Source organism: Rhipicephalus sanguineus, chromosome 3 (genome assembly GCF_013339695.2).
Source record: "Rhipicephalus sanguineus isolate Rsan-2018 chromosome 3, BIME_Rsan_1.4, whole genome shotgun sequence".
In the NCBI taxonomy this organism is placed as follows: domain Eukaryota; kingdom Metazoa; phylum Arthropoda; class Arachnida; order Ixodida; family Ixodidae; genus Rhipicephalus; species Rhipicephalus sanguineus.
In genome coordinates this window covers 24,980,067-25,000,349 of record NC_051178.1, presented here as the reverse complement: position 1 = coordinate 25,000,349, position 20,283 = coordinate 24,980,067, and the positions used below count along the sequence as shown (strand labels likewise).

Sequence of the window (20,283 nt, the reverse complement as noted above, 5' to 3'; positions counted from 1 at the left end):
ACCCGCCTTTGCACAGAGGCACGAAGCATGTCCTGCCTTTCTTAGCAGGCATACTCCAAAATACGAAGAAATGACGGTAATGTCACAGTTGATGTTTGGCGGAAACATATCAGGTAAGCCACAATAAAGCAGTACGTTGACAAACCACGTGCAGAGACGAACAAAATTCGCGCTTCCACACAACCAAGCACAAACACAAGCAAACAAACAATGATCGGCAGCGGCAGCGGGGCCAGCTCGTCAGCTCGCCTCTAACCCGTCTCCGGAGCGCAGCGCCCCTAGCGGCGTCATAAAAACACGTTTCACCGCGGCGGCCGACAGAAGCGTCTGCTCACGACACTAGCCAAACCCTTCTAGCCTCTCTACCGGGACCAACGCCTATCCGGGGTGGTCGCTCTACCAATTGAGCTAACCAGGAAGCTAGCAATTGGCAGCGCGAGGGCGAATCCATCGACAACTCGAAGCAACTGGATACATATTGCCACGCGCTTAATATGCCAGCGAGAAAGAGGCAGACGAACACGCAGTAGCTCTCGCGCCAGTGCCTTTGTTTTGGCTGTGCTGTGCCGACCCCGTTCGGGACTTGGGGCCTTGTATCGCCGCCTTGTGCACGTCGCCTTTGTATTAAACGTGACAATATTGCAAATCAGTTCTGCGGAAACCCGCAAGGTGGCGGAAGGGTTAAGAAAGGGAAAATAGACAACCACCCGTTTGTAGCACGAAGCCACAAGGAAATCCATACGGATTTCTCAGAAAGAAAGCCTCTTAGTTGCCGAAAAATTCGTCCTGGTCCGGGGATCGAACCCGGGACCAACGCCTATCCGGGGCGGTCGCTCTACCAATTGAGCTAACCAGGAAGCTAGCAATTGGCAGCGCGAGGGCGAATCCATCGACAACTCGAAGCAACTGGATACATATTGCAAATCAGTTCTGCGGAAACCCGCAAGGTGGCGGAAGGGTTAAGAAAGGGAAAATAGACAACCACCCGTTTGTAGCACGAAGCCACAAGGAAATCCATACGGATTTCTCAGAAAGAAAGCCTCTTAGTTGCTGAAAAATTCGTCCTGGTCCGGGGATCGAACCCGGGACCAACGCCTATCCGGGGCGGTCGCTCTACCAATTGAGCTAACCAGGAAGCTAGCAATTGGCAGCGCGAGGGCGAATCCATCGACAACTCGAAGCAACTGGATACATATTGCAAATCAGTTCTGCGGAAACCCGCAAGGTGGCGGAAGGGTTAAGAAAGGAGAAATCCGTATGGATTTCCTTGTGGCTTCGTGCTACAAACGGGTGGTTGTCTATTTTCCCTTTCTTAACCCTTCCGCCACCTTGCGGGTTTCCGCAGAACTGATTTGCAATAGGATTGACTGGTGTAACGATAAAGCACGCATATTATTTTAACGCGATAGCGTTAGAGAGCTCGTGTCGCAGAAATTCCGCCGTCGGCGTCAGCACCGTTGGTTGTGAGCGAAAAATCGTCCGTGAGCGAAAAATCGAGAAAGAAGCAAATAAAATAAAGAATAAGATTTTCGGCCCCATTGAGGATCGAACCCGGGCCGTTCGCATGCCAAGCAGGTATGCTTCCACAAAGCCACGATGTTACTTGCAGCGGCTTCGGAAAAAAACACTACATAAATGCCATGTAGTGGAAGGAGTCTCCTTAACGCATTTTGTTCGACAGGTGTCACGACGAAAACGAGCCCATTCGGCGATTTGTAGGCGCATTTGGGAGGCCGTAAAACTACGTCGAAAAAGGCCGGGATAGTGCAGCCATCGCCGCTAAAAACACACACGAACTTTCAAACAGCTCTAAATATGGACAACTATGTCCATCTAGCGGAAAAGATATCAAGCGAACTCCGCTGGCTTTCCAGAGGAGGCGTTGATCAAGCAAACAGCAAACACTAGATAATGTGCTGCCATCTGTGAGGCATTGTGAGACTCTTCATGGCCTCCAAGATGGCAAGCGCACGGCATCTATCTTGGAGGCCATGCGACTCTTGCTTTAGATCAAAAACCTGTATGTACCATTCGCGCGCGCGTGTGTGTGTCTGTGTGCGTGTGTGTGTAACAATACACATTAACAAGTATGCACTTAGTGGTTGAAGTGCGCACTAGGGGCCGGATTTCGCTATTGCGTTCAACTCTTAAATGCGAAGCTTAAAGGGCCCCTGACAGCAAAATTTTCGTTGGTGACTTTTTTACTGTAATTTGTAGCTTTGTGTCTGGTAATCCCTAAGTTAAATCGTAAATGCTCTAGCGTATCGTATAACTAATTCTAGCGTAGTTAATTGTGACCATTTTAGCGTCACTTCAAAACGCCCGCCTAAAAACCACAAGAAACTAGCGCCCCATGCGGGGGAGCGTCAGAGACCACGTGCACTCAAGCTGTGGTGACGTTGAAAGCGCGGTTTTCAAATCGGGGCCCCGTGCGCGGTAGAGATTGAAAGTATGTGGGTGCCTCGGTATGGGTTAAACCTGTTAAGCGCGTGTCCCCTCACGAAAACTACCTCGAGAGCAGCCCGATAACAAAGCGAGAGGGGTGCGGAACAATAGGCCTCGCCGGGTGCCAGTCGTCGTATTGTGCACGTGCACCCCGCAAACCTTCCGTGACGTCCACAATACTTGCTTTACTCGTGGAACGTCACACGGGGCCTCTATCTACGTCATACCAGGATGTCGCGAGGTGCAGCCAACTCAAATGAGCACTCACGCTTACTTTTAAAACCAAATTAAGATATCTTAAAGGCAACGTTCGTCACTAATAATCAGTCAGATGTATCCCCGTATACAGGAAAGTCAAACAACAAAAACATCTCGAGGTTTCAATTTTGGTGTCGGGGGTCCTTTAAGGGTCCCCCAATTTTACAGCGAAAGCTGTTATGAGATCATTTCACCGGCCGTTTTTGGCGCCGTAGTTGTCCGCCGCCGCCGCCGCCGCCGCCGCCGCCGCTGCCGCCGCCGCCGCTGCCGCCGCCGGTGTCCGTAACCAGTATCGCTCGAAATAAGAAAAAAACTAAATAAGAAAAAAATTCCAGGATGGAACGAGGTTCGAACCTGGGTCCTCTGCGTGGGAGCCCAGTATTCAACCTCTGAGCCATACCGGTGCTTGAAACTGCTTTGCTAAAAGGTCCTATACAGGCTTCATGTCGGGAAGGAACCACATTAGCATACGCAATATAGCGTGGTAGAAGAGTAAAATAAGCACCAAGCGTAGCACAACGCGAATTCTGTAACCAGGCGTCACACAATGCGAATTGCGCAACGAGCAGGTTGTTGAATGCTTCCAACCCATTACAAAGGACCCTGCCATAATTCTTCATCATCAGGCACAGCATCAACAAAGTGCGCATAATGCCTTACATGGGTTTAGCAGGTACCAACGCTCTCCGTAGAATGACAAAAAATGGCGGAGTGCCTGCTGGCCTACTTCTCAAAAATTACAATTATTTATAGCGTAGTGGGTTCCTCGCAAGTGCACTTGGATTGGTTGCCAAGGAAGCTCATAAGCGCATGATACACTTCCTCTGGGTCTCAGTAAAATTACAATGATTTATAGCGTAGTGGGTTCCTCGCAAGGGCACTTGTATTGGTTGCCAAGGAAGCCCATAAGCGTATGATCCATTTCCTCGGGGTCTCAGTAAAGTTCTTCGCTCCCCCCACCCGTCTCTTTCCCACGTCAACGTATGTTATACAGCATGACGGGAGAGGGAAATAGCGACCGGGCGTCACCCAATGCAAATTACATAACTGGTGGGCCGTTTAAAGATTCCAACCCATTACAAAGGGCTGAGCCATAATTCTTCATCGTCATCAGTCGTCGCGTGAACAAAGTGCACATAATGCCTTACAGACGTGTAGCTGGTGCCTCGCTTCTCCGCAGAATGACGAATAATGGCTTAGTAGGTGCTTCCAAACTTCACAAAAATTGTGATTTATGGCGTAGTGGGTACCTTTCTAGTGTACTTGTATTGTAGCCCCAAGAGAGCTTAACGGGCTCTAGAAACGCCGCTCTTCCAGCTTTCGCTGTGACTGTGCTGCGGTTTTAGCGCAGGCCTGGCGTTTTTTGTGAACACATTAGAAGATGATTATTATTATTCTGTGCAGTTGATTTAGATTTCTGGCTGTACTGTGCTAACACTCACATAAAGTGATTTTTGTGCCCTTCAACTGCTGCTGCAGCTGTGGTACGAGACGGCGCAGCATGACCTGCGCTTGGCACAGAGGCTCTGCCTGGACGGGGGCGACGAGTACCCACGACTTGCCAAGTGCCACGAGATGGGTGGCTCCCAAGACTGGCGCCATTCCAGCAATGTGAGTCAACAAGTTTGCACAGGATTGTCCCATTTGAGCTGTACTTTCAAGAAGTGCTGCGCTGTAAATCATGCAAAATTGTTTGTATCATATCTACAGGCAGCGTGAAGAAAGAAGGCAAAAGAAGTCGCCACAAATGACAAATGTTGAGATGGCACAAAGAAATGACTGGACAGGAAACCTGTCTAGGTGTTCTTTCATATTTTAATAAGCAAGGGAAGAGGTGAAATACATAAAATGAAAGCCATTTCCGCGCCTGTGAAATCTGAGTTAACAGCGGTGCTGGCAAGCAAGCGCCACCACCTGGCAAACGCAGATTTGAGTTCTTTCTTCTTCGTCTTCTTTTTTCCTTCTGTCATCTTTCTATATTGCCCTCTCTTCCCTCATCCTCCCCCTCACTTATCTTTCCCACCCCTTGCTGTGCTATACCGTACGTGGCTATGCTATAGTTTACCCTCTTTCCCCCTCCTTTCCTTCCTCCTCACCCTCGCTTCCCTTTCCCATCCTCTTATTTGCTATACAATAATATGCATGGCGATGCTGTGATCCTTGATAAACTAGTATATTATACAAGGCTATGTCATGCTTTACCCTCTCCCCTCCTCTTTTCTGTACTCCTCACCTTCGCATCGCTCCTCTTCACCCTCACTTTCCTTTCCCACCCCTTTGCTATACTATTCTGTGCTTGGCTATGCTATGTTGGGATCCATTGGCACATTCCCGCTTTCTGTGGGGCACACCCACCGAGTTTTGTGAAATGACGGCCAGCGCAACCTCAAGCTTAAACAACTCCGGTGTTAATATACAGTCAAGTGCACGCAATATGGCAGAGCTGCTCGTGAGAGGAGGTGTGCCTCCGTCATCATTATTTTGGTGTGTCCTGGCGGGCACGCCTGTCTGAACTGTCCCGTGGCAGTGCGGTTTTGCGTCTTTTACACTTTCGAGAGTCGCAAATATAGCGACACCATTTCATGAATATCTTTTGTTTCACATTGCATGAATACAAAACCAACAAAATGTGTTCGTTATGCTCCATTTAACCAGCTATTCCATTCAGGCAATTTTTATTTATTCAGATACCACTGTACTACATGTGATCCCCCCAGTGATCTTTATTAGCTATCTAGCCTCAGCTGACACCATCCAATCTACTCTTTTTGCTATCTGTTAAGGTATTTCCTTATCCTTGGCACCTTATGTAGACCACCATTTCATCTGCTCAAATCCACTTTGTTTCGCATAATCTCAACTAGAATATTTGTGTTTCTTCTATTTATTTTTGACACTGCAGCAATGTCTTATATGATGATAATAATAATAATGTGAGGAGAGGTTTATTGGCGGTGCGTTCCTATGGTGATTCAATGAACAAACACAGCGAGTCAGGGCAGAGCACCATGCAGAAAGATGCCAGCGACCAGCAGCGCGAGGCGAGCAACACCCAGCACGCCGAGCGTTGGCGATAGTGCTGACTGGCGATGCGTCTTCTTCTTCACAACTCGCCCCCGCCGAAAAAGAGCCATCCTGGCGACCTAGCAGTCTGGAGGCAGAGGGCTGTGGTATGGCTTGAGACGGGCCACATGGACGAGCTCACGTCCATGTCGGCACATGTCGACAGATGGGGAAACCGACTCATTGAGAAAATTCACCGGGGGAGGTTTGCTCCAAACGCGGTAAGGGCCCTCGTGCTTTGGGACGAGTTTTGAGGAAGCCCAGGAGTTTGGCAAAGAGCAGCCAGCCATACAAGAGATCCAGGGGCATAGCTGGGACTTCGAAGTGAGTCGGTGTTGTTTTCCTTCTGGTGTTACTGCTCTTGGGATGTAAAGGTGCGCGCGAATTGGCGGCACTCTTCCGCTTGTTGGGCAGCTTCAGACACAAGTGGGCATTCGGAAGCGTGAAGACAACATGGTAGGAGAGTGTCGATGTTGTGCGAAGGTTCGCATCCATACAGGAGGAAGAAAGGTGAGAATGTGGTAGCCTGTGTCGTGGTGTTGTAGGCGAACATTATAAATGGAAGAATGCGGTCCCAGTTACCATGATCAGAAGTCACGTACATCGCGAGCATATCACTGAGGGTGCGGTTGAATCGTTCTGTGAGCCCGTTAGTCTGTGGGTGGAATGCTGTGGTCCTTCGATGAACAACGTGACATTCAGAAAGCAGAGCTGAGGAGTTCCCGAGGTGCACCATGTGGAAGGATGAATTGGCGTAGAATGAAAGACACTACGTCCTGCACTGTGGCACTTAGCAAAGCAGCAGTTTCGGCGGATTGTGTCAAATGGTCCACAGCGACTATGATCCACTGATTGCCATCCTGTGTCATCAGAAGTGGGCCATAGAGATCAATGCCAATGCGTTCGAAGGGTTTGGCAAGGCATGGAAGTAGCTGCAAGGCTCCAGACGCACGTCTGAGGACGAGAAGAATTCTGCTCCTTGAAGGCTGTCAAGGGCATCATCGATGCGCAGCAAAGGATAGACGTCTTTCCGCGTCAGGAGACACTGGTCTGGGAGGCGGAAAAATTTTGAAAAAAACAATTTTCTGAAATATTTTTTTTGATAATCTAGAAGGTCTAAAAAAGTCATTTCCAAAATATTACAGACATGTAATGCGTACTTGTCGGGTTATTTGGTCTTGAAGTCAGTTTCATGACTATTTTTGCTCACCAAAGCACCTCAAAAAGTCCCATTCAATAGCGCACCGTGCAGGAACCACATTAAGTAGCACAGACATTTTGGTCTCAATTGAAACACACACTTTTCTATTAGCTGTTCTTAGCACAAGAACGCTTTTCATCTAGCAGAGGCGAAGCCATTGCGCTTTAAAAAAAAAAAGTGCTCGCACAGCATTGGTGCATTTCTATCACACGGGGTAAATTATTCCTTCCATCTTGGATGCTTGAGGATGCTTCTGCTAGACAGTGGTGCATCGTCGCATTGTCCGCCATTTTGTGGAGATGCCTAACTGATGACAGTGCAATGGCAGGCAGTCGTTAGAAGTTCAGAATTGCTCATGCATTCGGGAGGAAGTGATATCGGCAGCTGCAAGAATGCAGCATATCACCAGCGAGACCAGAGTGAAAAGAAACCATACTAAGAAGAATAATGATGACTATGTTCCTGGTGGCTTCTACTATCCTAAGAACACCAATTCAGGCCTTTTCCAGTTCAAAATAAGTGCCCACCAAGTTTCTAAACTTCTTTTCCCATTTTCTCAAAACCACATTTTTCGTCACATTATAGGCTGTTGCCCACAATATCTTTTGATGTAGCGGTCAGATTTTGATAATTTTTGGGGTATTTGAAAGCTTATGCATTGATTAGTGCAAGAACACCAAGAAATTACAACATTTTTATTAATAACTGTGATTTAATTAGCAGTAAAATTAAGCAACAGTTTCTGATTTCTCATTAGTGTACTTGCTAAGGCCATAACTTTTGAATGGATACAGCTAAAAATTAAGTTATAGTTATGTTGCACTCTCTGGTCTTTATAGGATGCAGTGATATCAAATTCATAAAGGTATTTTGTGAGAAAGCTGTCAAAAGTCTGGGCAGAATGCAAGTGTATGGAACAGTCAATATCTTACAATCCGTGCATGATAGACAAAAAGTAATTGCATATTTGTTTTCAGCAGTGGAAAATACATATTGTGTGTAAATTTCAGCCAGAAATACTAAAAATTGAGACAAGCAGTTTTCAGACCAGTGTCTCCACTTAAGCGACGGTAGTCGACCCATCCATCTTGCGAACTAGAACAACAGAAGACGCCGAAGGCACGGCCGCTCGATGAAAAACACACGGTGCGGCCTGCCGGGTCGCGGCGCAGGCAATGGGTGAGAGCGGGGAAGCGGAGTTGACAGTTGTCGCCGCATTTCGCTAGGAGGGCGCCAGTAGTAGGGGAGGGCTCCATGCGACGCGCGGGCGGGAAGGAGCGCACGTTCAGCGGGTAGGTCGAGGTAGTGGCTCTTTTTCTCCACATGAATCGCTTGCACTGAGTGTCACTCAAGGCAGTTTGCGCATGTATGATATTTTATACGTTAGGCAAAATGCCGCGTAACTGTTGTGTGCCGTTGTGTTCCACGAATGCATCGAAGGACCCGCACATACGCTACCACGAGTTTCCCCTGAGTAACGCAGAACGCAGGGCAGCATGGCTGCGAAACATTTCCCGTGAAGGACCCGGCGGGAAAACAGTATGGCAGCCTAATGACAGGTCTCTGGTGTGCGCCTTGCATTTTACGGAGCAGGACTACAAGAAGACCGAGAAGTTGAGGATACTTTTGCCAACGGCTGTGCCGACAGTGTTCTCCGGTTATTCAAGCTGCATGAGCACGAGGAGCACGCCTGCTCCGATGAAGGAGCGGCCACGCTCTGAAATAGAAGCCGATAATGCGCAGTCGCGTGCCGAGTGCTCGGGCAGTGCTGCTTCAAAATAGCCGTTTTGTCATTAGCCAAAACGGCTCGTCAAGTGACAGCACTGAAGCCACTACACCCGACAACTTTGAACTAGGGAATGAAACGCGTGTGGAAATGGCATCATTTTCAGAGGCATTATGTCAAACTACATTCGACCTTGTTAAACTGACAGAAGAAGCTAAAAAAAAATGCGCTGCTTCCAAGCGAAGATCGCTCGTATTAAAGGAGCACTGCAGGCCCTTCAAGAAAAAGTGGATGAGGCTGAGGAGCGCGTGCAGTTTTATGAAAATAACACGGACATTGCCTGTTTTATGAAGGTGCTCAATGGTGCTGCGCAAAGTGACAAGACTGCCGAGTTCGTTAGAAACCAAGTTCCCAGTTTCTCGACGACGAAGCCCCACTACAGTGACGTCATTCTAAGGGAATGTGTAATTTGGAAGGCATGCTTCAGCAAAAGTTATGAGAATGCAAGGTCCAGAAATATCTTTCAGCTCCCTTGTCGCTCAACGCTCCAGAAATATGTAGGCCATTTAACAGGTGGAATCGGCGTCACTTCGTTGATAAAGGAGCGGCTGTGCATCGAATTCAAGGGTCTCACTGTAGAGCAAGAAGCGTTCTGCTCCCTGATCGTTAACGAGATGGCCATACAGCAGAGGGTCATATACGACCGACAAGTCGACAAACTTTTTGGTTTCGTTGACCGTGGTGAAGAAGAGCACTCAACAGCGGTACCCCAAGTGGCAAACCGATTACTAGTGTTTTGTAATAAGAGGCTTGTCAACACCATATATTATTCCTGTCGGATATTTTTTCACGAGATGTCTGAAAGGTGACCAGCTGTTCTCTGTGACCATGGAAGTGCTGAAAGTGGACTTGCGGGGCGGATGACCACGCCATGGAAGTCTGCAAAGTTTTCATCAGAAAGCTCTTACGAACGCTTCTTGCCAACTGGGCAGGAATTGTTAATATGTCTGTTGAGTGTCTCGTATGCTTGGCGCAAGGACCTCTGGCCAGGAAGGCGCTGCACCTGTGATTCCAATAACACAGTGATCCTTTTTTCACGCACGTGCAATAAAGCAATTATGACTCCCCTGATGTTCACAACGCTCTTGTTTCTAAGGTGTGAGCAACAGTCATTCCGGAAATACAACCGCACCTGTCAATGAGCGACTCTCGTGTTGATAAAATAACTGTAGCACAAACATACATTATCGAGGGTGAACAGCGCAACGGCAACAAAAGAGAGAAAACATGACGCGAAAAAAGCAACCACTTCAGATAAAACTAACACTTGCTATATTTAGGTTGAAGCATCGCTGGCGCACATTCGGTAGGATGATTACCAATATAGTTAACGCTATAGCAAGTTTATTGTAACCCTTTAAAAACTAACAAGCGCATAGCTGCGATCCGCCGCAATAATTCCGGCGCTCTCGCTTTCGGTCTCCCCAAAGGCTCCCCCACTGGTGGCGCCGCGATGGCAGCCAGGAGCACTAGGCGCGCGACGCAGTATCCGCTCCACGCGGCAGGCCGCACCATGTGTTTTTCATCGAGCGGCCGTGCCCAAGGATTGTGGGATGGTTGAATAACGCCACGGCGTAGCATATCTTCAACCTGGTCATTGATGACACGACGTTCTGCAGCAGAGACGCGGTACGGTTTTTGACGCAACGGCTGGTGCAAACCGGTGTCGATGTAGTGGTGCACTTCCGACGTGCAACCCAGCTGCGGCTGAGAAACATCGAACGAAGTCATGAAGTGTTGGAGAAGTTGAGGAAGCGTGGCGCATTCTGCAGCAGTCAGGATATCGGCGATTGAACTCGTGAATATTTCACTCGACGAGCCTTCCTGGGTTGAAAGGGCAGGAAGGTCGTTCGAGTCAGTATGACACAATTCGTCTGGCACCGTTAAGAAAGAACGAAGAGTCGAGGTCTTCCATGCGGCCGAGACATTCGCTGACAAGCAGCGTAACCGGTGCTGTGAGGGGATTGTAGACATAAATATTGCTGCGGCCGGCAGCGATGTCAAGTGTAGCAAAAGGCAGTGGGACGGCTCTGCGTCTCATGAAGATGTCGGAAGATGAACAAGACCGTAGCATCGTTAAAGGGACACTATAGGCAAATAACAATTTATGTCAGAGTGAAAGCTCAATGTATGAAAACTTCTAAAACGGCAATATTATCAACAGCAGTGCCCTACTTACCGAGAAATTAAGCTAAATGTATCACATGATGAGCACCACGAGTGGGACATTTTCAAAGTGATCCCGATGACGTATGAGAGTCTGCCTACAATAAATCACTAGTAATCAAACTAGCAGAAAAAAAAAGAACCTTCCATGCATCAAAAGACGTAATAAAATGCTGTTTGTTCGTTTCCGTTTGATTCATGGAAAAAAGAACCTGTGTGGCGTTGCCATGGGGAATGGCGCGCGTGGTTCAAAGGTTCCGTTTTCGCCGAACTGGGCTTCGCCCGGCGCCCTGCTTCGCTCACGCAGTCAACGTGGTTGCGTCTCAGTGGTAGTTTCGGGATCGTGTACTGCCGCGTGTGTTTTGCGCACTCGTGAAAGTCGCTCTGACAGAAAGTTCGACAAAATGCCACATGCAACGACGCCGGCACTTCGAGCCCTCAGCAGCATACCGCGTTCATCGGGGCTCAAGTCACTGAATTGGAGCCCAGCGTCGCGAGCCAATGTCTCGTTGTCAAGTTCTCCGTCCACATCCATTGCGGCGGTTGCGGCAAGCTTCAATTGCTTCGATGGCCGTTGTTGCTGCTGTGGGTCCCGCTACTTTCGCTCTGCTGCTACTAGTGTCGGCGGCCGCGCAGTAAAGGCTGTTAGGAAGTAGGGTATAGGCCCTTGGGTGCATAGCTCGAGATACGGGGTCGTGGTATCCCACCGCTGCCACCACTGTTATGAATGGGGGTTGCGTGTCGATGAAAAGCCGGGAGGCTGGCGAGCCGATGATGCCGGAGATCGGACTATCGCTTATGAGCAGAGCAAGGAGGCCAAAACGTTTACAAAACGTAACAACGTTTATAGCAGGTATAGCAGGTTAGAGCAGGTTATAGCAGCTCATAGCAGTACAGAGCCTGCCAACTCGACCAAGTCAGCTGGGGCGTCTCTTCTAACAACGGACCAGGCCGGTCTTAAATAAGGTCCCAGTCCATTGTGATGTGACCCTCCTTTAGGCCGCAGGTGTTGACACTCCTTTTAGGATGTTGACGTCCCTTTAGGTAGCAGGTGTTGACGCTCTTTTAGGATGTTGACGTCCCTTTAGGTAGCAGGTGTTGACGCTCTTTTAGGATGTTGACGCTCCTTTAGGTTGTTGAGCAGCCTTTCCATAGCTGGGTAGCTTGGAAGAACGACTGGCGTCAGTTGACAGGGCCGGCTGGGCGAAGACGCCGTTTTCCGGGATTGCAGACAAAGCATGCAGGGGCTAATCCCTGCTTCCCCGTTCGGTCAGGTGCTCTGGCACAACAAGGTGGGCAATGTTGGGCACGGCAGCAGTGACGTATGAAAGTCGGATTTCAGGCGGGTGATTTGAAGTGCGCTAACGCGATGTGGACCACTAAAACGTGCTTTTATTTCAAAATAAGCACTTCCTTGGCATAAAAGTAGCACTACGAGGTTTCTGGATCGCTATCTCAACAATCAACGTCGACTTAATATTTGCCTTTAGTGTCCCTTTAAGGCCACTGCAAAAGACAGGGACAACAGCAAGAGAGGCAGGCGGAATGTCGGTGTCCTCACACATGACGAGTTTAGGTGGCCAATGAAGAGCTTCGTGCACTGGTTCGCACAGCGGCGAAAATTCAACTTCAGCGCGTACGCAGTCGATGACGGCATTATGACGTGCTAGAAAATCCCACCCAAGCATGACTTCATGCGAGCAGGCAGAAGGAACAATAAACTCCAAAACATACATAGTGCCTTGTATGAGTACGCGGGCAGTGCAGGCTGTGAGACGTGTAATGTGCTGTGTGCTTGCTGTGCGAAGCGACAGTCCAGAAGAGCGGCGTGGTCACTTTGCGTAGTGAACGGCAGAGCTCCGTGGCTATAGCAAAACTGGCTGTGCCGGTGTCTACAAGGGCAAATGAAGAAACACCATCAGCAGATATGGCGATGATCTTAGCAGGAGAGGTGCGAGGACTTGGGCAGTTAGAAGATGGCACAGTTGTTGCCTCTTGAACTGCGGCGTTTAGTTTTCCTGGTTCAAGGGTCCGGGTCGGTGATGCATTGGGGAGAGCGATCGCCGTCGAGGAGAAGGGGAGCGGCGCATCAGAAAGTCAGAGAGGTCATTGTAAGCATACTGTGTTGAGGGATGGGTAGCAGATGGGCGCATGGGCTGTGTGCCATATTGGAACGGCCGGGTAGCGTCGCTGGATGTTTGGAAGCGACGGCGACAATATCGAGCAACGTGCCCTGGAATACCGCAGGCGTAGCAAATGGGGCGATTGTCAGGAGTCCTCCAAGAAGTGCTGACTCGCGGCTCGGCCCAAGATGTAGGAAGAGGTGCGGATTGGTGGGCATACTGCTGCATAGATGGACAAGGCTGCTGGGGAGGCCTACGCACCACCTGGGCATACGTAAGAGTCATGATGAAACAAGCGCAATATGCACGAAGACTTAGAAAGGACACAGGACGGAGTGCTTACTAGCAACGGAAAATTTTATTTCAGAAAAAACATTCTTATATATGCATCACATGAATGCACGTCACCACAGACCCCTTATTATCACAAACAGCGTGAATCAACGAAAGACCGCTATGATAACCGATGGCATACAGCAGGTAAGCACGTGTTAAACCCCCCCCAAAAAAACAAGAAAGAAATGCACTGAGTCATGTTACGTCCAGAAAAGCAGATTCAGAATCTGTTAGCAGAACAGACGCCTGGCTGAAAAAGAAAGGAGGCGAAAGGTATTGCCTCCTTTCTTAATTTGAAACGCTTTAATATTTTCTCTTGTCATTCACTTCTTGTGCTTGTCGATTATTTTTGTGTCAGAGTTTTGACTGGCAAGTGCACTCCTTGAAGTGCATTGCTAAGTGTGAGTATGGGGCCTTAAGTGAACTCTCATGTTCGCGAAGGCACACATTCAGGCAACGACCTGTTTAGCCGATGTATTCCTTTCGACATGTGAAAGGAATTCTGTACACGACATCTTTTGTGCACTCAACATACCTCCTGCCATGTTTTATGTCATATTCATCTGTTTTTTTCGTGCTTTTCTTTGTGGCCAACCTTTGCACTGCCGGGCAAATCTTTGACAATTTGTTTTTGGCTGAAAAAACAACCCGCACCCCATACCTTGACGCAACTTTTTTCAACTGACGTGAAACGTTATGCAGAGAAGGGATGACCACTATCGGCTCTGTACCGCCCTCAACTTGTTTGACCCCGTCTCTTGTGCTGCTTATTGTCTTCTTTACTTCTCGGTGATTCTTTTCACAAGCCAAGAGGAGACACTCGTCTGGATAACTGGCTCCCCTTAAGGGGAGACGTGGGTCTTAAAAAATGGTTTTTTAAAAGTTGGGTGAATGGCATGAAATTTAATACACTTATTCAGCTTTTTCTGCAGATTCAAAATCTCTAAGTAGATTTTTAATAACTGCATTAGAACAAAAGATATGCAATTTCTAACACATATTTAAGCATATTTCTTACGGGGATTTTGGGCAACTTTGCTTTGTCAAACACAAAAACAAAGTATGTGGCAAGATTGCCAGGAAGCTGGTCTAGCCGGTGATGCTATTTATTTTCTTATAGTGTTGTTCACCAAATTATAATTCTCGATTATCAGAAGTAGTATGCAGCAAAAACATTTCACTCACATTTACGTCTATTTAATTTGCATTCAAAGTTTGTTGAAGACAATCGGATTAGCATCACCGGCTAAACCAGTTCTCTGGCAGCCTTGCCACATACTTTGTTTCTGTGTTTGACAAAGCAAAGTTGCCAAAAATTCCCGTAAGAAATATGCTTTTAGAGATTGCACATCTTTTGTACTAATGCAGCTACCAAAAATCTAATTAGAGATTTGGAATCTGCAGAAAAAATGGGACAAGTTTGTTAAATTTTGTTCAGTTCACCCAGCTAATAAAAGAAATAAAAAAAAGACCCGCGTCTCCCCTTAAGCACTTCATCTGCGTGGAAACACTCTCATTCATCGAATGTAAGCACAATTTTGTAAGGGTGACTTTGATGCAGGAAATTGCGATCCCGTTCTTTACCATCTTTAAATATGCTGAATGATAGCTTAGCAAAAGTTTTTTCTGATCTGGGGTGATACATCCAACACGTGTGAAAGGGACAAAACTTAATTACTAGGTCCAGAAACTGAATACGTTGTTCTTTTGGCACTTCAAAGGTATACTGTAGGCCGCACCCGTTTTTCTTAAAAGCTTTGAAAACATTCACTAGCATGCTCGTGCCCAGATTTTCTTTTACCAAAACAAGGTAGTCATCCACGAACCTGAACAGCTTCAGACCCATGCCATCTAGCTCTTTCTCTACAGCTGTGTCGAGTTTCACTAAAGGGGGCCCCGTACTCGCACTTAGCAATGCACTGCAAGGAGTGCACTTGCCAGCCAAAACTGTGTGACACAGAAGTAATCGACAAGCACAAGAAGCGAACGACGAGAGAAATAATTGAAGCGTTTCGAATTAAGAAAGGAGGCGATAGGTGCGTCAGCCAGGTGTCTGTTCTGCTAACAGATTTTGAATCTGCTTTTCTGGACGTAACATGACTCAGTGCATTTCTTTTCTGCGTTTTTTTTCGGGTGTTTAAAGGAGCACTGACACCAAAATTTTGCATCTTGCTTCTTCTGTTGCGATAAGTAGCTAATGACCGACTTATCATGGCTGGTAAGCTGGTTTGCTCGAGCGCGCAACCGTTAATTATTTGGAGACGGTTTTATAGCACCCAGTCGCAGTTTCGGTTTCAGAGAGCGCTGAGGGAGGCAGGACCCAGAGTGGTGGCTGTGTAAACATAGCTGGCTGCGTGAGCACACAAAAACGCGTGCACATGAGCAGCGCGTCGACAACTCTTTTCAACGAAGGCTTCCTGGGTGCTGCTCAATGCCCTCTGAGGCGTTGTAAATATGCGTGACCCCCCCAAGATGCACTGCCGAGGCGAGGACATCAGCCTTTGTACTCCTGTGCAAGTCTCCCCTTTTCTCCGTTGAAAAGGTCTGCTAGGAGTCAGTGGGAGAGAGCGCCCGCAACAATCGTGGCAGCCAACACAAACTCGTGACGCAGGTGGCGGTTGGTTGTTTACAAGGACACCAAAGGCGCGTTTCGCATGGAGTGGCGTGACGCTCAGTTTAAACGTGATTTTAAATATGTTCTAGGTTTTATTATTCGTGGATATTTCGTAGATGATGCATGTGTGGCCACACAAATCCATCACACGGGTTATCTCGCCTTCAAAATTTTGTGTCAGTGCTCCTTTAACACGTGCTTACCTGCTGTATGCCATCGGTTATCACAGCGGTCTTTCGTTGATTCACGCTGTTTGTGATAATAAGGGGTTTGTGGTGACGTGCATTCATATGAGGCATATATAAGAATGTTCTTTCCGAAATGAAATTTTCAGTTGCTAGTAAGTGCTCCGTCCTGTGTCCTTTCTCAGTCTTAGTGCATATTGCACATGTTTCATCATGAACCTTCACCAACATGCCCGACTGGCAGTCATCCATACGTAAGAGGCGCGGCCACGGACTGCTGATGGTGAGCGACGGGAATAGCTTGAGCGATCTCTTCGGCAATAACAGTGCAGAGCATTGGCGGCAGACGAGAGGTCGGCTCCTGTGTGAAGGGGACCAAGGAAAGTTCTCGAGCAACTTCTTTGCACACGAAGTCCTTGATCTCCTGAAGCATTGGCGAGTGCACGGGAACGGTAACAAGACTCGGTAGTGTGTCGGCGTGTGGTGAGAACGGCAGAGTCAGGGTGCGCTGCTTCCTCAACTCTTCACAGCTTTGACATAAGGTGATGACTTCAGAAACGGTGCAAGGATTCCCGGCCAGGAGCATCTGAAACGCGCCATCGTCGATTCCTTTGAGGATGTGCTGAATCTTGTCAGACTCGGGCATGGCGGCGTTGACACGGTTACAAAGATTGATGATGTCTTCAGTGTAACTCGCGAACGTTTCGGATGTCTTCTGTGCTCGAGTGCGCAAGCGTTGTTCAGTGCGAGATTTGTGGACAGCGGGTTGGCCAAACACTTCAGCGAAAGACGTTGTGAATACTGACCATGTCGGGATGTCGCTTTTGTGGTTGTGATACCACATTTCGGCAACATCAGTGAGATGAAACACAACATGAGTTAACTTCTCAGCGTCATTCCACGTGTGCGCGCTCACCAGTTCGTATTTAGTGAACCAGTCTTCTACGTTGGTCTCATCGGCACCGCTGAAAACCTTTGGGTCCCTCAGCCGAGCAACTCCGGTGCCGCTGCCGGACTGGGCGGACGGGGCCGGTTGCTCGACGTTGGTTGTCATGATGGGCGGAAGTGTCCTGCTTCGCAGCTCCAGGTTCAGTTGACGGAGACCCTCAGCACCCTCCACCAATTGAGAAGAGGTTTATTGGCGGTGCGTTCCTGTGGTGACTCAATGAACAAACACAGCGAGTCAGGGCAGAGCACCATCCAGAAAGATGACAGCGACCAGCAGCACGAGGTGAGGGAGCAGAGCAACACCCAGCATGCGGAGCGTTGGTGATAGTGCTGACCGGCGACGCATCTTCTTCCCAAATAGTTTTGTTCCCACCAATACAAAGTTGATGGAGGGGGCGAGAATAAAAATGACTGTCCACTCGACTCATCCACGTAAGGGGCAGAGCTTGGCATGATACAGTGCCTGCTCTTGCATTATATGCACTCGTCAGTGCCACAAGTGCATTCTTGTAGCTTTCCCATTCCTGTAGGAGTGCAGCTTCGACACAATGTTTCCAGCTCATTAACGAACTCTTTTGTGTTAGTATTGTGGGCGACGACCGTATCTCCTCAGTTCAGGGCAGCTGTAGCTGCCACACCCAGGAGCGCCCGGCAGCAATGCCTGGCCGAGCACCGACCGTGGCAAGCATGTATCACCACACGCAGTCTTTGTTGTCTTTTCGTCCTTTTTTGCTTCAATGCCGTACCTCTGGCGGCATTCCCTTAGTATTTATAAATAGTGGTCAAGAAGAAGCTGCTTCGTTTTGTTCATTTACAGCTACAGTATATACGGCAGTCACTCCCAAGCCACTTTGTTTGTTTGTGGCAAAAAGTTCAACCAAGTAAACTGTTTTCCTAAAGGGCCAGTAAACAACCCCATAGTTAGAAATTTATGATGGAGAGATAACTGCGCACTTGTATGATGTGAACATGCTGCCACAAGAATTTTGCAAATAAGTGCTGTAATAAGAAAGTTGCAGGGTATGCAACAACTCGCCTTGGCTGCTTTCGGTTTCTAGCTGGACCTTTTCACCGTTTTCATCAGTGAAGGGCAGGTGTAGCCCATTGTCGTGACTACGCCTACTTCGGCAACGCAACACGACATCAGAGATTACATCATTGGCGCAAAGCCAACGATTAAGCAAGGTTTCGTCTACATGTTGCTCATGGTAGAGCGGCACGGTGAGGAAGCTCGGCGCGAGGGGTGTAAGGCACTGGCAAGGTAAACAAATGTGCCATGGTGCATGCACCCTTCCTTTCGCGGTAAAGCCACGAAACTCCTCTTGACCTTGGAGGCTTTCGTGCTGGTGATACCGGTTGTCGTGGTAGCCCTGGTCTCTACCGAAATGAAACAGGGCAGCACAGGAAAATGAAAATGCTTACTGCGGGGCCAAAACTGCGTCACCGGATGGCCACAGTGCGGTTCTTTAGTGCAGAGGACCAATCGACAAAGTCGGTGCTACATAAAGTTGCCTATGGGCAACATTACGTCACTTCACGGGCGAAGAGGAGTGGAGAGGCGCTTGATAGGGGCGCAGGAATTGTTTTTCGAAATGGAGCATCTGCGTGGCATGCAGTGCTGTGATATTTGCAAAATCTGATCGCCATGGCCTTCTGCAAGAATTAGCCAGCTTGTTTGGGAAGTGTAAAAAAAAAATATGTTGGAGCCTGTTTACTGGCACTTTGACTATTGAGTTGAACTGTCTTTCTCATCACCTCGTTTCTTCACTGTGCGGGGTCACCTACTCATGTTTGCCCTCTTGTTTGTGTTTTCTGATCGTCAAGTGTGTGGAGACGCTCATTCTTTGTGCTCCCTATGTGTGCCCATGCAGAAAAGCACTGCTCTGTACAACCTGGCAGCCGGCCTCTGCCTGGGTGCCAAGAAAGCTCGCGCCGGTCAGCACGTGACTCTCGAGATGTGCAACGATGTCAAGGTGGTGCGCCACTGGGACTTCCGCTTGGTGGGTGCACACTGACGCACCAAGCGTCAGTGAAGACATACCGGTGCACTGCGTGTCGATGTGTGGACTCTGTGATGACACCCTTTGCCTCGATAGGGTGTTACAATAGACTTTGCACTGTTTGGATTGGTTTGATGTGTGTTTCAATTGTGTCTGAATCTCAGCCGCCAGGCGTAATCGTGTGTGCATTTGGTCTTCTCTGCTGCCTTGATGTGTACTTGGGTGACTCGCGGGAAAAGGATGGTGGGAGAATTCTGCATTTGAGGCGGACTTGCCTGTTCTCGGGACCTTGGCTAGCATTACAGGGACATTCAAGAGGTATGTCGTAGTATCACTTTTAGACTGGTACAACATTCTTTCCCAGTTCGGCAGGAACTGTTTTTTTTTCTTAACTGTAGAAGAACTATAGCGAAAAACTTTCCTTTATAAATTTCGAGCCTAGAGTGCAGTCACTGTGACATAATGGACGCAGCATTTCTTAGTGGCTGATATGTGCTCGAGGATGTGGGTTCAATTTACAGCCATAATGGCAGCCTTGTGGTGGGGGCAAAATGCAAGAACATCTGTGTACTTAGATTTCAGTGCCCGTTAAAGAACCTCAGGTGGTCACTCTTTTAAAATTTTGTTGTTGTCGTGTCCCACCATCCAACTGTTTTGCGAATCTCCTGACTTCCAAGGTCCCTAGGTTGGCAGGCATGCTTGTGCAGTCGCCTAGCATGCAAGATGCTTAAGTTCATTCTTTTCGCAAGCAATATAGATAGTTTAATATAAGCCTTATTGCCTCGTGATATCAATGTTTTCATCATATTTGAGCATTGTCTTGTAGCATTCCATGTGGAAGCTAGCTGAGCTCTGCCCTTTACAGGCAGTAAGCACTGCAGAAGCTCTAGTGATGAGCAGCCAAACATGTTTGTGTCTTAATGTAATGACATCAACCAGCTGTCTTGCAGTTGTGCATGCGAGCCCCAAGAGTTGTACAGAGTTGAACTGTTTAGTTATAATAGTTTTGTAACTGTGCTTTGTACTTCAGGCATGATACAGGTATGAATTCATAAAGCAACTCTTGACCTCTGTGGTAATTGGTCAGTGACGAAGCGAATTTTCGCTTTGATGTGTTGTCGCTTATTAATACCTAATTGCTATAGGCTGCCCAAAATT

General features: G+C 48.1%; 1 protein-coding gene across 2 annotated transcripts in view; it reads left to right on the top strand.

The window, feature by feature from the left end:
• LOC119386502 (polypeptide N-acetylgalactosaminyltransferase 11) overlaps positions 1-19,258 on the top strand; it is a 79,908-nt gene extending 60,650 nt beyond the window's left edge. For both annotated transcript variants that reach the window (XM_037653768.2, XM_037653767.2), the window contains exons 13-14: positions 4,183-4,314; positions 18,997-19,258. In XM_037653768.2, the coding sequence (XP_037509696.1) occupies positions 4,183-4,314; positions 18,997-19,140 (276 nt within the window). In that variant the 3' untranslated portion in view covers positions 19,141-19,258. The remainder of the gene's footprint in view (positions 1-4,182; positions 4,315-18,996) is intronic.
• Positions 19,259-20,283: the final 1,025 nt, after the last annotated feature.